The 15,906-nt window shown below is 53.2% G+C and overlaps 2 protein-coding genes across 2 annotated transcripts in view; one reads left to right on the forward strand and one right to left on the reverse strand.

The window, feature by feature from the left end:
* LOC137361514 (membrane-associated phosphatidylinositol transfer protein 2-like) overlaps nt 1-10,124 on the forward strand; it is an 82,439-nt gene extending 72,315 nt beyond the window's left edge. Inside the window, exons 10-13 of the mRNA XM_068026341.1 lie at nt 70-219; nt 4,431-4,614; nt 6,052-6,180; nt 9,052-10,124. Coding sequence (XP_067882442.1) covers nt 70-219; nt 4,431-4,614; nt 6,052-6,180; nt 9,052-9,309 — 721 coding nt within the window. The 3' untranslated portion in view covers nt 9,310-10,124. The remainder of the gene's footprint in view (nt 1-69; nt 220-4,430; nt 4,615-6,051; nt 6,181-9,051) is intronic.
* A 2,217-nt stretch (nt 10,125-12,341) lies between these two features.
* Nucleotides 12,342-15,902, reverse strand: LOC137361515 (AH receptor-interacting protein-like; the record flags this gene model as incomplete). Its single annotated transcript, XM_068026342.1, has 2 exons — nt 12,342-13,601; nt 15,812-15,902. Coding segments are annotated over 2 exons (294 nt in total), but the record flags the coding sequence as incomplete, so codon positions are not given.
* Between the last annotated feature and the right edge of the window lie 4 nt (nt 15,903-15,906).

Raw genomic sequence — 15,906 nt, forward strand, 5'->3', positions numbered from 1 at the left:
GACACTTTGTTCAGGGTAAGGGTCACTCGTTCGCCTGTTGACAGTTGTTCTTGACCTCTGACCTCACAGGGGCGACCACACGTATGCAGAATGTTACCTGTCTGTGCTGCCGAAGGGAACAGAGTGTGTGGTCTTCAGTATTGATGGTTCCTTCGCTGCTAGTGTCTCCATTATGGGCAGTGATCCCAAGGTGCGGCCTGGAGCTGTGGATGTGGTGAGGTAAACTCTTCAATCCTTTACTGTCCCTTCATGGCCGGACCCTGTGGTCCCGGACAGAGAGAGAGAGAGAGAGAGAGGGAGATAGAGAGAGAGAGAGAGAGACAGACAGACAGACAGCATTCAGAGATAGGGAGACAGAGCGAGAGGGAGACAGAGAGAGAGAGGGAGACAGAGAGAGAGACAGACAGACAGACAGACAGCATTCAGAGAGAGGGAGACAGAGCGAGAGGGAGACAGAGTGAGAGACAGACAGACAGGCAGAGAGAGAGAGACAGAGAGAGACAGACAGACAGCAGTCAGAGAGAGGGAGACAGAGCGAGAGGGAGACAGAGAGTGAGAGACAGACAGACAGGCAGAGAGAGAGAGACAGAGAGAGACAGACAGACAGTGAGAGGGACAGACAGAGAGATAGGGACAGGGAGAGGGAGAGAAAGACAGGCAGACGGACAGAGAGAGGGACAGAGAAAGGGAGAGAGCTACAGAGACAGATGGAGACACAGAGACAGAGAGAGAGACACACACACACAAACACACAGAAAGACATCAAGAGAGAGAGATAGAGACAGACGGAGAGAGTGAGAGAGAGGGACAGACAGACAGAGACAGAGAAAGACAGAGAGAGAGAGAGAGAGAGACATACAGAGACATGGGGGGGAGAGATATAGAGACAGACAGAGAGAGAAAGAGAGCGAGGGACAGAGAGAGGGAGGGACAGATAGGCAAACACAAATGCAGAGACAGACAGAGGCAGAGCCAGAGACACACTAATTGACAGGGACACAGAGAGGAGGAGACACAGAGAAAGAGAGCAAGGGAACTGCAACTTATATTTATATATCTATATTTATATATATTTATACAGCACCTTGAACAGAATAAAAAGTCCCAAGATGCTTTACAGTCGCATTCGAAAACAAAGCTTGACCCTGAGACCCATAAGGAGATATTGGGACAGGCGACCAAAAGCTCAGTGAAAGAGGGAGGTTTTAACGAGAGTCTCAAAGGAGGAGAGAGAGAGACGGAGAGGTTTAGGGAGGGAATTCCAGAGTTTAGGGCCCAGGCAGCTGAAGGCACGGCCGCCAATGGTGGAGCAATGGGAATCGGGGGATGGGCAAGAGGTCGGAATTGGAGGAGTACAGAGATCTCGGAGGGGTGTAGGGACTGGAGGAGGTTACAGAGATAGGGAGGGGTGTAGGGGCTGGAGGAGGGTACAGAGATAGGGAGGGGTGTAGGGGCTGGAGGAGGGTACAGAGATAGGGAGGTGTGTAGGGGCTGGAGGAGGTTACAGAGATAGGGAGGGGTGTAGGGGCTGGAGGAGGTTACAGTGATAGGGAGGGGTGTAGGGGCTGGAGGAGGGTACAGAGATAGGGAGGGGTGCAGGGACTGGAGGAGGTTACAGAGATAGGGAGGGGTGTAGGGGCTGGAGGAGGGTACAGAGATAGGGAGGGATGTAGGGGCTGTAGGAGGTTACAAAGATAGGGAGTGGTGTAGGGTCTGGAGGAGTTTACAGAGATAGGGAGGGGTGTAGGGACTGGAGGAGGTTACAGAGATAGGGAGGGGTGTAGGGGCTGGAGGAGGGTACAGAGATAGGGAGGGATGTAGGGGCTGTAGGAGGTTACAAAGATAGGGAGTGGTGTAGGGGCTGGAGGTCGTTACAGAGATAGGGAGGGGTGTAGGGGCTGGAGGAGGGTACAGAGATAGGGAGGGGTGTAGGGGCTGGAGGAGGTTACAGAGATAGGGAGGGGTGTAGGGGCTGGAGGAGGGTACAGAGATAGGGAGGGGTGTAGGGGCTAGAGGAGGTTACAAAGATAGGGAGGGGTGTAGGGGCTGGAGGAGTTTACAGAGATAGGGAGGGGTGTAGGGACTGGAGGAGGTTACAGAGATAGGGAGGGGTGTAGGGGCTGGAGGAGGGTACAGAGATAGGGAGGGGTGTAGGGGCTGGAGGAGGTTACAAAGATAGGGAGGGGTGTAGGGGCTGGAGGAGGTTACAGAGATAGGGAGGGGTGTAGGGGCTGAAGGAGGTGACTGTGATAGGGAGGGGTGTAGGGGCTGGAGGAGGTTACAGAGATAGGGAGGGGTGTAGGGGCTGGAGGAGTTTACAGAGATAGGGAGGGGTGTCGAGGCTGGAGGATGTTACAGAGATAGGGAGGGGTGTAGGGGCTGGAGGAGGTTACAGAGATAGGGAGTGGTGTAGGGGCTGGAGGAGGTTACAGAGATAGGGAGTGGTGTAGGGGCTGGAGGAGGTTACAGAGATAGGGAGTGGTGTAGGAGCTGGAGGATGTTACAAAGATAGGGAGTGGTGTAGGGGCTGGAGGAGGTTACAGAGATAGGGAGGGGTGTAGGGGCTGGAGGAGGTTACAGAGATAGGGAGGGGTGTAGGGGCTGGAGGAGGTTACAGAGATAGGGAGTGGTGTAGGGGCTGGAGGAGTTTACAGAGATAGGGAGGGGTGTAGGGGCTGGAGGAGGTTACAGAGATAGGGAGTGGTGTAGGGGCTGGAGGAGGTTACAGAGATAGGGAGGGGTGTAGGGGCTGGAGGAGGTTACAGAGATAGGGAGGGGTGTAGGGGCTGGAGGAGGTTACAGAGATAGGGAGGGGTGTCGGAGCTGGAGGATGTTACAAAGATAGGGAGAGCCAATTTATGGAACAAATCAATTTAAGGAATGAACAGAAATTGAAATACAAGAGCTCCCATTTCTTCCACCTCTGTTCAAGTGTAGGAAATGCAGCAGCCAATTTGCGCATAGCAAGATCCCACCACTGGCAATGTGATAAATGACCAAGTTCATCATTTATGGAGGGATAATTATCAGCCCAAGGACACTCTACATTATCCTGATAGTGTCTCCAGTTTAAACCCAGTGTCAGCATCAAACACTCCCAGGACAGGAACAGTTCGGGGTTAGATACAGAGTAAATCTCCCTCTACACTGTCCCCATCAAACACTCCCAGGACAGGTACAGTACGGGGTTAGATACAGAGTAAATCTCCCTCTACACTGTCCCCATCAAACACTCCCAGGACAGGAACAGTTCGGTGTTAGATACAGAGTAAATCTCCCTCTACACTGTCCCCATCAAACACTCCCAGGACAGGAACAGTTCGGGGTTAGATACAGAGTAAATCTCCCTCTACACTGTCTCCATCAAACACTCCCAGGACAGGTACAGTATGGGGTTAGATACAGAGTAAATCTCCCTCTACACTGTCCCCATCAAACACTCCCAGTACAGGTACAGTACAGGGTTAGATACAGAGTAAAGCTCCCTCTACACTGTCTCCATCAAACACTCCCAGGACAGGTACAGTACAGGGTTAGATACAGAGTAAAGCTCCCTCTGCACTGTCCCCATCAAACACTCCCAGGACAGGTACAGTACAGGGTTAGATACAGAGTAAAGCTCCCTCTACACTGTCTCCATCAAACACTCCCAGGACAGGTACAGTACAGGGTTAGATACAGAGTAAAGCTCCCTCTACACTGTCTCCATCAAACACTCCCAGGACAGGTACAGTACGGGGTTAGATACAGAGTAAATCTCCCTCTACACTGTCTCCATCAAACACTCCCAGGACAGGTACAGTACAGGGTTAGATACAGAGTAAAGCTCCCTCTACACTGTCTCCATCAAACACTCCCAGGACAGGTACAGTACGGGGTTAGATACAGAGTAAATCTCCCTCTACACTGTCTCCATCAAACACTCCCAGGACAGGTACAGTACAGGGTTAGATACAGAGTAAAGCTCCCTCTACACTGTCCCCATCAAACACTCCCAGGACAGGTACAACACGGGGTTAGATACAGAGTAAAGCTCCCTCTACACTGTCCCCATCAAACACTCCCAGGACAGGTACAGTACGGGGGTTAGATACAGAGTAAATCTCCCTCTACACTGTCTCCATCAAACACTCCCAGGACAGGTACAGTACAGGGTTAGATACAGAGTAAAGCTCCCTCTACACTGTCTCCATCAAACACTCCCAGGACAGGTACAGTACGGGGTTAGAGACAGAGTAAATCTCCCTCTACACTGTCCCATCAAACACTCCCAGGACAGGTACAGTACGGGGGTTAGATACAGAGTAAAGCTCCCTCTACACTGTCCCCATCAAACACTCCCAGGACAGGTACAGTACGGGGTTAGATACAGAGTAAAGCTCTTGATGACACTGCCTTGTTCTCACTCTCGGCCTCTTTCTCCATGACAGGCACTGGCAGGACCGGGGCTATCTGATTGTTTACGTCACCGGACGGCCGGACATGCAGAAGCAGAAGGTCGTGGCATGGTTATCCCAACACAACTTCCCTCACGGCGTCGTGTCTTTCTGCGATGGACTGGTGCATGACCCTCTGAGACAGAAGACAGCTTTCCTTCAGAGCCTGGTGCAGGAGGTAAGCACGCAGGAAAGGCCCAGGCTGCGTCTCTGGCCTAGTGCTGAGCCAGATACTGGGGCCTAAGTGGACGTCTCCCTGGTGGCCTCTGTCGATATGGACAGGGAATGTAGAAACACTGAAAGATTCGCGGCACGGGTGGAAAGCCATTCGGCCCAACATGCCGGTGCTGGCCAAGAAACCGCCATCCCACTCTTGTGCGTAGCCCTGTCGGTGACGACACTTCAAAGGCATATCAGTGCACTTTGTGCCCCTTCCACCCTTTCCGGCAGTGAGTTCCAGAGCCTCACCACCCTCTAATTCCTCTACCAATAACTTTAACTGTCTGACCCCTGTTTATTGACATCTTTGCGAACAGAAATAAATCATAAAAACCTAAGCAATAGGAGCAGGAGTAGGCCATTCGGCCCCTCGGGCCTGTCCCTCCAATCATTACCATCACGGCTGATCTGATTGTGGCCTTAACTCCACCTTCCTGCCTGCTCCCCCCATAACCCTCGACTCCCTTCCAGATCAAAAACTCTGTCTCACTCAGCCTGGCATTTTCACTGACCCAGCCTCCACTGCTCTCTGAGGAAGAGAATTCCACAGATTAACCACCCTCTGAGAGAAGAAATTCCTCCTCATCTCCGTCTTAACTGGGAGACCCCTTATTCTGAAACTGTGTCCCCTAGTTCTAGATTCCCCCTCGAGGGGAAACATCCTCTCAGTGCCCACCCTGTCAAACCTCCCTCAGAATCTATTGTGTTTCAATAAAATCACCTCTCATTCTTCTAAACTCCAATGAGTATAGGCCCAACCTGTTCAACCTTTCCTCATAAGGCAAACCCTTCATCCCAGGAATCAGCCTAGTGAACCTTCTCTGAACTGCCTCCAATGCAAGTATATCCCTCCTTAAGTAAGGAGACTAAAACTGTACACCGTACTCCAGGTGCGGTCTCACCCACACCCTGTACAGTTGTAGCAAGACTTCCTCACTTTTATACTCCATCCCCCTTTGCAATAAAGGCCAACATCCCATTTGCCTTCCTAATTATTTGCTGTACCTGCTTGCTAACTTTTTGTGATTCATGTACGAGGGCACTCAGAGAAACATAGAATAATTACTGCACAGAAGGAGGCCATTCAGCCCATCGTGTCTGCGCCAGTCGAAAAAAAATTAGCTGCCCAATCTACTCCCACCATCCAGAACCTGGTCCATCGCCTTGCAGGTTACCACACTTCAGGTGCATGACCAGGTACATTTTAAATGAGTTGAGAGATTCTGCCTCCACCTCCATTCCTGGCCGTGAATTCCAGACACCCACCACTCACTGGGTGAAAAGGTGCACTCCAAAGTCCCTCTGTTTCTCTACACTTCTCAGTATCCTATCATTTATTGTGTATTCTCTTTCCTTGTTTGCTCTCCTCAATTGCATTAATTGTGTCACTGGACAGGCTCAGGTGAAAATTGAAGCAGCCTATGGCTCAACAAAAGATATCTCGGTGTACGCTCTCCTCCGGGTCCCAGCCCAGCAAATCTACATTGTCGGGAGGCCAGCCAAGAAGTGGCTGAATCAATGCCAGGTATCCAGCTGGGTGTGTGTGGCCATGTGTGTCTTTTTCAGTGTGTGTGTGTCCGAGTGTGTGTGTGTGTCCGAGTGTGTGCGTGTCTTTCTGAGTGTGTGTGCGTGTCTTTCTGAGTGTGTGCGTGTCTTTCTGAGTGTGTGTGCGTGTCTTTCTGAGAGTGTGTGTGTCTTTCTGAGTGTGTGTGCGTGTGTCTTTCTGAGTGTGTGTGTGTGTCTTTCTGAGTGTGTCTGTGTGTGTCTTTCTGAGTGTGTGTGTGTCTTTCTGAATGTGTGTGCGTGTCTATCTCAGTGTGTGTGTGTCTGAGTGTGTGTGTGCCTTTCTGAGTGTGTGTGTGCCTTTCTGAGTGTGTGTGTCTTTCTGAGTGTGTCTGTGTGTGTCTTTCTGAGTGTGTCTGTGTGTGTCTTTCTGAGTGTGTGTGTGTCTTTCTGAATGTGTGTGTGTGTCTATCTGAGTGTGTCTGTGTGTGTCTTTCTGAGTGTGTGTGTGTCTTTCTGAGTGTGTCTGTGTGTGTCTTTCTGAGTGTGTGTGTGTGTCTATCTGAGTGTGTCTGTGTGTCTTTCTGAGTGTGTCTGTGTGTGTCGTTCTGAATGTGTGCATGTGTCTTTCTGAGTGTGTCTTTCTGAGTGTGTCTGTGTGTGTCGTTCTGAATGTGTGCATGTGTCTTTCTGAGTGTGTCTTTCTGAGTGTGTGTGTGCGTGTCTTTCTGAGTGTGTGTGTGCGTCTATCTGAGTGTGTGTGTGCGTCTATCTGAGTGTGTGTGTGTGTCTTTCTGAGTGTGTCTGTGTGTCTTTCTGAATGTGTCTGTGTGTGTCTTTCTGAGTGTGTGTGTGCGTCTATCTGAGTGTGTGTGTGTGTCTTTCTGAGTGTGTGTGTGTTATCTTTCTGAATGTGTGTGTGCGTCTATCTGAGTGTGTGTGTGTGTCTTTCTGAGTGTGTCTGTGTGTCTTTCTGAATGTGTCTGTGTGTGTCTTTCTGAGTGTGTGTGTGTGTGTGTCTTTCTGAGTGTGTGTGTGTGTCTTTCTGAATGATTGTGTGTGTGTCTATCTGAGTGTGTGTGTGTGTGTCTTTCTGAGTGTGTGCGTGTGTGTCTTTCTGAGTGTGTGTGTGTGTGTGTCTTTCTGAGTGTGTGCGTGTCTTTCTGAGTGTGTGCGTGTCTTTCTGAGTGTGTGTGTGTGTGTCTTTCTGAGTGTGTGTGTGTTTGTCTTTCTGAGAGTGTGTGTGTCTATCTGAGTGTGTGTGTGCCTTTCTGAGTGTGTGTGTGTGTGTCTTTCTGAGTGTGTGTGCGTGTCTTTCTGAGCGTGTGTGTGTTTGTCTTTCTGAGTGTGTGTGTGTTTGTCTTTCTGAATGTGTTTGTGTCTTTCTGAATATGTGTGTGTCTTTCTGAGTGTGTGTGTGTGTCTTTCTGAGTGTGTGTGTGTGTGTCTTTGTCTTTCTGAGTGTGTGTGCGTGTCTTTCTGAGTGTCTGTGTGTGTCTTCCTGAATGTGTGTGTGCGTGTCTTTCTGAGTGTGTGCATGTCTTTCTGAGTGTGTGTGTGTCTTTCTGAGTGTGTGTGTGTCTTTCTGAGTGTGTGTGTGTGTGTCGTTCTGAATATGTGTGTGTCTTTCTGAGTGTGTGCGAGTGTCTTTCTGAGTGTGTGTGTGTGTCTTTATGAATGTGCGTGTCTTTCTGAGTGTGTGTGTGTGTCTTTCTGAGTGTGTGTGTGTGTCTTTCTGAGTGTGTGTGTGTGTCTTTCTGAGTATGTCTGTGTGTGTCTTTCTGAGTGTGTGTGTGTCTTTCTGAATGTGTGTGTGTGTCTTTCTGAATGTGTGTGTGTGTCTTTCTGAGTGTGTGTGTGTGTGTCTTTCTGAGTGTGTGTGTCTTTCTGAGTGTGTGTGTCTGAGTGTGTGTGTCTAGATGCATGTGTGTGTCTTTCTGAGTGTATGTGTCTGAGTTTGTGTGAGTGTGTGTGTGTCTTTCTGAGTGTGTATGTGCCTTTCTGAATGTGTGTGTGTCTTTCTGAGTGTGTGTGTGTGCCTTTCTGAATGTGTGTGCCTTTCTGAGTGTGTGTGTGCCTTTCTGAGTGTGTGTGTGCCTTTCTGAATGTGTGTGTGTCTTTCTGAGTGTGTGTGTGCCTTTCTGAATGTGTGTGTGCCTTTCTGAATGTGTGTGTGTCTTTCTGAATGTGTGTGTGTGTCTGAGTTTGTGTGTGTCTGAGTGTGTGTCTTTCTGAGTATGTATGTCTTTGAGTGTGTCTGTGTTTGAATGTGTGTCTGTGTGTCTGAGTGTGTGTGTCTTTCTGAGTGAGTGTGTGTCTTTCTGAGTGTGTGTGCTGAGTATGTGTTTGTCCGTATGTATGTGTGTCTGAGTATGTGTGTGTGTGTCGTTCTGAGTGTATATCTTTCTGAATGTGTGAGTCTTTCTGAGTGTGTCTGTGTCTGAGTGTGTTTAAATGTGTTTGTGTCTTTGAGTGTGTGTGCCTGAGTGTGTGTATGCCTGAGTGTGTGTGCCTGTGTCTGAGTGTGTGTCCGTGATGCGTGTGTGTCCGTATATGTGTGTCTTGAGTGCGTGTGTGTGAGACGTGTGTGCGTAACGTGTGTGTGTCTGAGTGTGTGTCCATTTGTGTGTGTATCCGTGTGTGTCTCAGTGCGTGTGTCCCCGTGTGTGTGTCTGTGTGTGTATGTCCGATTGGGTGCATGTGTGTATCCGTGTGTGTGTCTCAGTGCGTGTCTGAGGGTGTGTGTGTGTCCATCTGTGCCTGTGTCCGAGAGTGCCTGTGTCCGAGTGTGCCTGTGTCCGAGTGTGCCTGTGTCCGAGCGTGTGTAAAGGTTTGCAGCTTGAATCAAGTTGCCATGTAACTGAGACATGTCTCTCTCTCTCTCTCTGAGCAGTTCCTAAGTGAGGGCTACACAACGCACCTGACACAGCTGGAGAGCCGGAGGACCCATGCTGCCGTGCCTGCCAATGCCCGCGTGGGCCTGGCCAAGGGGAGCTTCAGGGGCGCAGGCAGGGGGCACTTCCCGCGCGATGCCCCCTGCCCCTCCGTGCCTCCCAGCCGCAGCCGCTCAGAGCGCGGGGGGCAGGGAGGGGCCAGCGAGCGGGGCCCGAAGCCACGAAGCATCAGCCTCCGGTACGATGGTGAGCCGTGAGTGAGGAAGTGCGCGGTTCGTCTGTGGCCCGCCCCCTGCTAAAGCAGGCGATCGCACCCATCTTATCCACATTCGGCAGAGGGCAGGTCACATAGCGGAAGCTCCACCTTCATCCGCTGGACGGTGACCCGTATCTGGTGATTGACCGCGTGTCCCCCTCGCCCAGTTGGTCAGGAGCCGTCAACCTTTAACTTCTCACCATCGTCGACCTTTGACTTTTTCGATGTCAACGTTCAACTCTTCACTGTCAACCTTTGACTCCTTGCCATCGTCCAACTTTGACTCCTTGTTATTGTTGACCTTTGACTCCTTGCCATCACCAACCTGTGACTCTTCGCTATCGTCGACCTTTGTGACTCTTCACTGTCAACCCGATTCCTCGCCATCCTTGACCATCGATCTTCGACTCCTCACCGTCATTGTCGTGCCTCCGAGAGCATTGGGAGGGAGGTGGAGGTGGGGTTGGGGGGGGTTCCTCCACTCGCTTGGCCAGCTCACGAGGCGCAAAGCCAAACCCTTTATGGGCGGTTCACATGGGGGCTGCAACCTTTGTGTGCACGGGTGGGGAGTCAGAAGCCAACACTCCCGTATCCGAACTCTCTGCCAAACCCTCTCGCTTGCTTCACAGAGCTGTTTGCCCGGGGTGGGGGGGTACACATCGACGAGACTGTTTCCTCGGACGTCCCTGGTAACCTCGCCCTGCTGATGTCACAGCGTGCTTGTACTTCTGCCTCGCCAATTGCTTGAGTTATTTTCCCATGGTGTTGGTTATCTCTTGTGTCATTACCTTGCTGGGGAAGGTGGGTGGCGGGAGTGGGTGTTGCATTTGGGATGCGGAGGGTGGGGGGGTGCGGGGTTGGTTCTACCAGGGGGCAGCGAAGTTGCCACTTTGTAAAGTGCTTTGTAAATACTTCAATGCAAATGTCTGTTTTACATTTGAAAGCTTATGACTGGTGCACCCTCTTCCCCCGCACAGACCAATGCACAGACTGGGTGTAAATATTGAACTGTTGTTGACTTTCTTCCCTCCCCTCCCCTTCCCAGTGCCAGAGGATTTCATAATCCACCTTCCCCTCAACTGTGAAAACAATAAAACAGTTAACACTGGTGGCAGGAGTTCATTGTGGTCAACTGGGGTTTGTAATGGTCAAACCAGTCTTCGTGGACCATTACAGCTTGGGGTTAGATACAGAGTAAAGCTCGCTCTACAATGTCCCCATCAAACACTCCCAGGACAGGTACAGTACGGGGTTAGATACAGAGTAAAGCTCCCTCTACAATGTCCCCATCAAACACTCCCAGGACAGGTACAGTACGGGGTTAGATACAGAGTAAAGCTCCCTCTACACTGTCCCCATCAAACACTCCCAGGACAGGTACAGTACGGGGGTTAGATACAGAGTAAAGCTCGCTCTACAATGTCCCCATCAAACACTCCCAGGACAGGTACAGTACGGGGTTAGATACAGAGTAAAGCTCCCTCTACAATGTCCCCATCAAACACTCCCAGGACAGGTACAGTACGGGGTTAGATACAGAGTAAAGCTCCCTCTACACTGTCCCCATCAAACACTCCCAGGACAGGTACAGTACGGGGGTTAGATACAGAGTAAAGCTCCCTCTACACTGTCCCCATCAAACACTCCCAGGACAGGTACAGTACGGGGGTTAGATACAGAGTAAAGCTCCCTCCACACTGTCCCCATCAAACACTCCCAGGACAGGTACAGTACGGGGGTTAGATACAGAGTAAAGCTCCCTCCACACTGTCCCCATCAAACACTCCCAGGACAGGTACAGGATTCCGGGGACGGAGGAGTAGCTGAAACCCCCCGGACGCCCCTCACTGCGGGTGGCGAGGGGGCTCGGGAGTGCGGAGCGATCCCGGCTGAGCTGACCCCCGCTCGGCCGGAACTGCTCATCGGACCCAGGCCCCGAAACGCTCCTCGGGAGCCGGTCCCGCACAACCCGAGCCGCCTCTCGGAAATGCCCTCCGTGCCATTCCAATCGGCGCGGAGGGGTTTCCTGTACGGGCTGCTCCTGCACACTCTCCACTTCCTCGCCCTCGTCAGCCGGCCGGACACGCCCTGGCGGTCCGCGTTGCCATCTGGCGGCGAGGGGAAACCCCGATGGAGGTCTCTCTACACGGGAGTCTTCCCCCTTTACATCGGGGACCTGGGGTGAAGGGTGCTGCACAGAGCAGTCCCGTGCAATAGGCTTTTAAGTAGGTTCACGGACTCCCAGGCCAGCTGTACTTTCTGCGGCCTGGACGAGTCCGTGTTCCACATTTATACGGAGTGTGCGAGGTTGCAGCCCCTATTTGAGTATCTGAAGGGGCTGTTCCTCAAATTCTGGCTGCACTTCAGTCCCACGCTCCTGATCTTTGGGCACCCGGTGCGGAGGGGCTTGGGCCGGGAGGAGGATCTCCTCGTCGGTCTGCTCCTGGGCCTGGCCAAGGTGGCAATTCACAGGTCCAGGTTGCGGGCCGTCGGGGGGGTCCGTCCTCCCTGATTGCCTGCCCCTCTTCCGCGGTTACGTTCGCGCCCGGGTGTCCCTGGAGAAGGAGCATGCGGTGTCCGCCGGTACGCTTGAGGCCTTCCGCGACCGGTGGGCACCGCAGGGACTGGAGTGCATCGTCGACGCCGAGAATGGCATTTTAATTTGAGTTTTTGTTTATTTATCTGGTTTTAATAAAGTTATTTTAAAATACAAGTGTGTATATAAAGGGGGCCTGAGGAATAAAGGCCCCCTCGACATAAAAAAAAACGGGGTTTAAAAAAACAAAAAGAAAAAAAAAGGGTTCGATAAATAAAAACAAAAGGATTATATATATATAAAAGGGGCCTGGGATGTAAAGGCCACCTTAATACAAAAAAAAGGTTCGATCCAGAGTGAAGCTGCCTACAAAAAAAAAACAGGGTTAGCTGTCGCGTAAGCTTCCTCTAAATTTTAAAGAAGGAAAGAAAACGGGGTGATAGGTCTGCGACATACCCGTGACCAAAGGAAAGCTGGGCAGAAAAAACACACACAGGCACAGTTCATAAGATTTATACAAAGGCAGTTTGTGATAATCACTGGAACAAAATAACACAACACGAATGACAGAACAGTTTGACTGAAGATTCTGTGCGGTTGAAGCCAGTTGCTGAAAGATCTGCAGCTCCTGTCTCTCGCCTCCTCTCGCTCCCTGATCCAGTGCCTCTGGGCTGTGTGGGCGCCTGAGGGTGTGTGAGAGAGAGAGAGAGAGAGAGCTGGCTGCAGGGGCACGGGGAAGCTGGGCTGGCCACAGCGCCACCTTGCAGCAGCCACCTGCAACTACACCCCTCAGCCGTGACTGTTTACATTGAAAACTACAATGGGTCATTTTCAAAGCAGTAAGATTGGCATAACATGAAAGGCGGGGGGGGGGGGGGGGAGGGGGGGGCGTGGCTGAGGATACACGAGTGTGTGGTGTGTATGGGATCGTACTGTGTATTCCTGTGTGTGTTCACACAGATCCGGGTCATGAGCTGAGACATTGGAGGGCTTCTGGCAGCGTTTAAAGGGCTGCTGCTGAGAGGGTATAAGCGCAAAAGGAGCACAGGCTCACTGAGGATAGCTGCGAGACTCCACGCACAGTTTGAACAGGGAGACCCCCACCCCCCCCACCCGCCAGATGTCGATGTGACCCAGAGGAATAACGTTGGATTAATGGAGAGCTTTCCGATGGATCTTTTTTTAATACATGCATACATTATACACAGGAAACTGACACAGAGAGGCAGCTGAAAGTGGCAATGATGGAGGCCGAGGGAAACTCCTTCAACACAATCCCCCCACCCCCGCAGCTCCCGTCTGGGAAAATTAGGACGACAGACACTCGCATTCCCAGACGACAAGACGCCCTCACCCCAGGTCTGTCATTCCCAGCCGGGGGCTACCACTGTCTGGAAGTCACTGGCAGGGAGGAGTTCCAGGAAGGGCCAGTGTTTGAAACCAGGGCAAGGGGGAGATCTGGCTGGGGACTCCCGCAGGGTGCAGTGGATGGGCGAAGGGAAGATGTAGTTGCCAATGACACCAGGCGTTTTCACGCCCGCTCCCCGCTGACGGTCACTGGAACATCCCTTTAAAGCGAATCTTCTCCTCTTTTTCCTTCTCTCGTATCCTCTCCTCAATTAGCCGCAGCTCCCGGTTCACCAGCGGGGCCAGGGTGGGGTCCAGTTTAGCCGCCGTCGAGAAGTCCTTGCGCGCCTCCCTCTCGTTCCACACCGCACCCTGTGCCTTGCCTCGTTTGAAGTAAGCCTTCACGTTATCTGTTTGTTCCAGGAGAGGGTGAAGAACAAACACGTGTTAGAGGGTCATCTCGTTCCATTCTAACAGCCACTCTCCACCACACCCCTCCACCCCCACTGAACTCCCAACGCAGCAAGCCACCCGGACGTCAAGCGAGCTGTTCTTTGACTGCAGGAGGCGGCGCAACCCCTGCTCAATGGCCACAGGCAGGGCGTCACCAGTGCGGCACTCCCTCAGTACTGACCCTCCGACAGTGCGGCACTCCCTCAGTACTGACCCTCCAACAGTGCGGCACTCCCTCAGTACTGACCCTCTAACAGTGCGGCACTCCCTCAGTACTGACCCTCCGACAGTGCGGCACTCCCTCAGTACTGACCCTCCCACAGTGCGGCACTCCCTCAGTACTGACCCTCCGACAGTGCGGCACTCCCTCAGTACTGACCCTCCCACAGTGCGGCACTCCCTCAGTACTGACCCTCCGACAGTGCGGCACTCCCTCAGTACTGACCCTCCGACAGTGCGGCACTCCCTCAGTACTGACCCTCCGACAGTGCGGCACTCCCTCAGTACTGACCCTCCGACAGTGCGGCACTCCCTCAGTACTGACCCTCCGACAGTGCGGCACTCCCTCAGTACTGACCCTCCGACAGTGCGGCACTCCCTCAGTACTGACCCTCCGACAGTGCGGCACTCCCTCAGTACTGACCCTCCGACAGTGCGGCACTCCCTCAGTACTGACCCTCCGACAGTGCGGCACTCCCTCAGTACTGACCCTCCGACAGTGCGGCACTCCCTCAGTACTGACCCTCCGACAGTGCGGCACTCCCTCAGTACTGACCCTCCCACAGTGCGGCACTCCCTCAGTACTGACCCTCCGACAGTGCGGCACTCCCTCAGTACTGACCCTCCGACAGTGCGGCACTCCCTCAGTACTGACCCTCCGACAGTGCGGCACTCCCTCAGTACTGACCCTCCGACAGTGCGGCACTCCCTCAGTACTGACCCTCCGACAGTGCGGCACACCCTCAGTACTGACCCTCCGACAGTGCGGCACTCCCTCAGTACTGACCCTCCGACAGTGCGGCACTCCCTCAGTACTGACCCTCCGACAGTGCGGCACTCCCTCAGTACTGACCCTCCGACAGTGCGGCACTCCCTCTGTACTGACCCTCCGACAGTGCGGCACTCCCTCAGTACTGACCCTCCGACAGTGCGGCACTCCCTCAGTACTGACCCTCCGACAGTGCGGCACTCCCTCAGTACTGACCCTCCGACAGTGCGGCACTCCCTCAGTACTGACCCTCCGACAGTGCAGCACTCCCTCAGTACTGACCCTCAGGCAGTGCGGCACTCCCTCTGTACTGACCCTCTGACAGTGCGGCACTCCCTCGGTACTGACCCTCCGACAGTGCGGCACTCCCTCGGTACTGACCCTCCGACAGTGCGGCACTCACTCAGTACTGACCCTCCAACAGTGCGGCACTCCCTCAGTACTGACCCTCCGACAGTGCAGCACTCCCTCAGTACTGACCCTCAAGCAATGCGGCACTCCCTCAGTACTGACCCTCAGGCAGTGCGGCACTCCCTCAGTACTGACCATCAGGCAGTGCGGCACTCCCTCAGTACTGACCCTCCGACAGTGCAGCACTCCCTCAGTACTGACCCTCCGACAGTGCAGCACTCCCTCAGTACTGACCCTCCGACAGTGCAGCACTCCCTCAGTACTGACCCTCCGACAGTGCAGCACTCCCTCAGTACTGACCCTCAGTACTGACCCTCCGACAGTGCAGCACTCCCTCAGTACTGACCCTCAGGCAGTGCGGCACTCCCTCAGTACTGACCCTCCGACAGTGCGGCACTCCCTCAGTACTGACCCTCCGACAGTGCGGCACTCCCTCAGTACTGACCCTCCGACAGTGCGGCAGTCCCTCAGTACTGACCCTCCAACAGTGCAGCACTCCCTCAGTACTGACCCTCCCACAGTGCGGCACTCCCTCAGTACTGACCCTCCGACGGTGCGGCACTCCCTCAGTACTGACCCTCCGACAGTGCGGCACTCCCTCAGTACTGACCCTCCGACAGTGCGGCACTCCCTCAGTACTGACCCTCCGACAGTGCGGCACTCCCTCAGTACTGACCCTCAGTACTGACCCTCCGACAGTGCGGCATTCCCTCAGTACTGACCCTCAGGCAGTGCAGCACTCCCTCAGCGAGTTACTGAGTTGCTTACCCTCATACTTGGCCAAGATGGAGGTGCAGTGTTCAATCACCTCGTAGTATTCCTCGGTCACCAGCTTACACTGGCAGTAATTCAGCAGCAGAGGA

This window comes from Heterodontus francisci, unplaced genomic scaffold (assembly GCF_036365525.1).
Source record: "Heterodontus francisci isolate sHetFra1 unplaced genomic scaffold, sHetFra1.hap1 HAP1_SCAFFOLD_1214, whole genome shotgun sequence".
NCBI lineage: Eukaryota > Metazoa > Chordata > Chondrichthyes > Heterodontiformes > Heterodontidae > Heterodontus > Heterodontus francisci.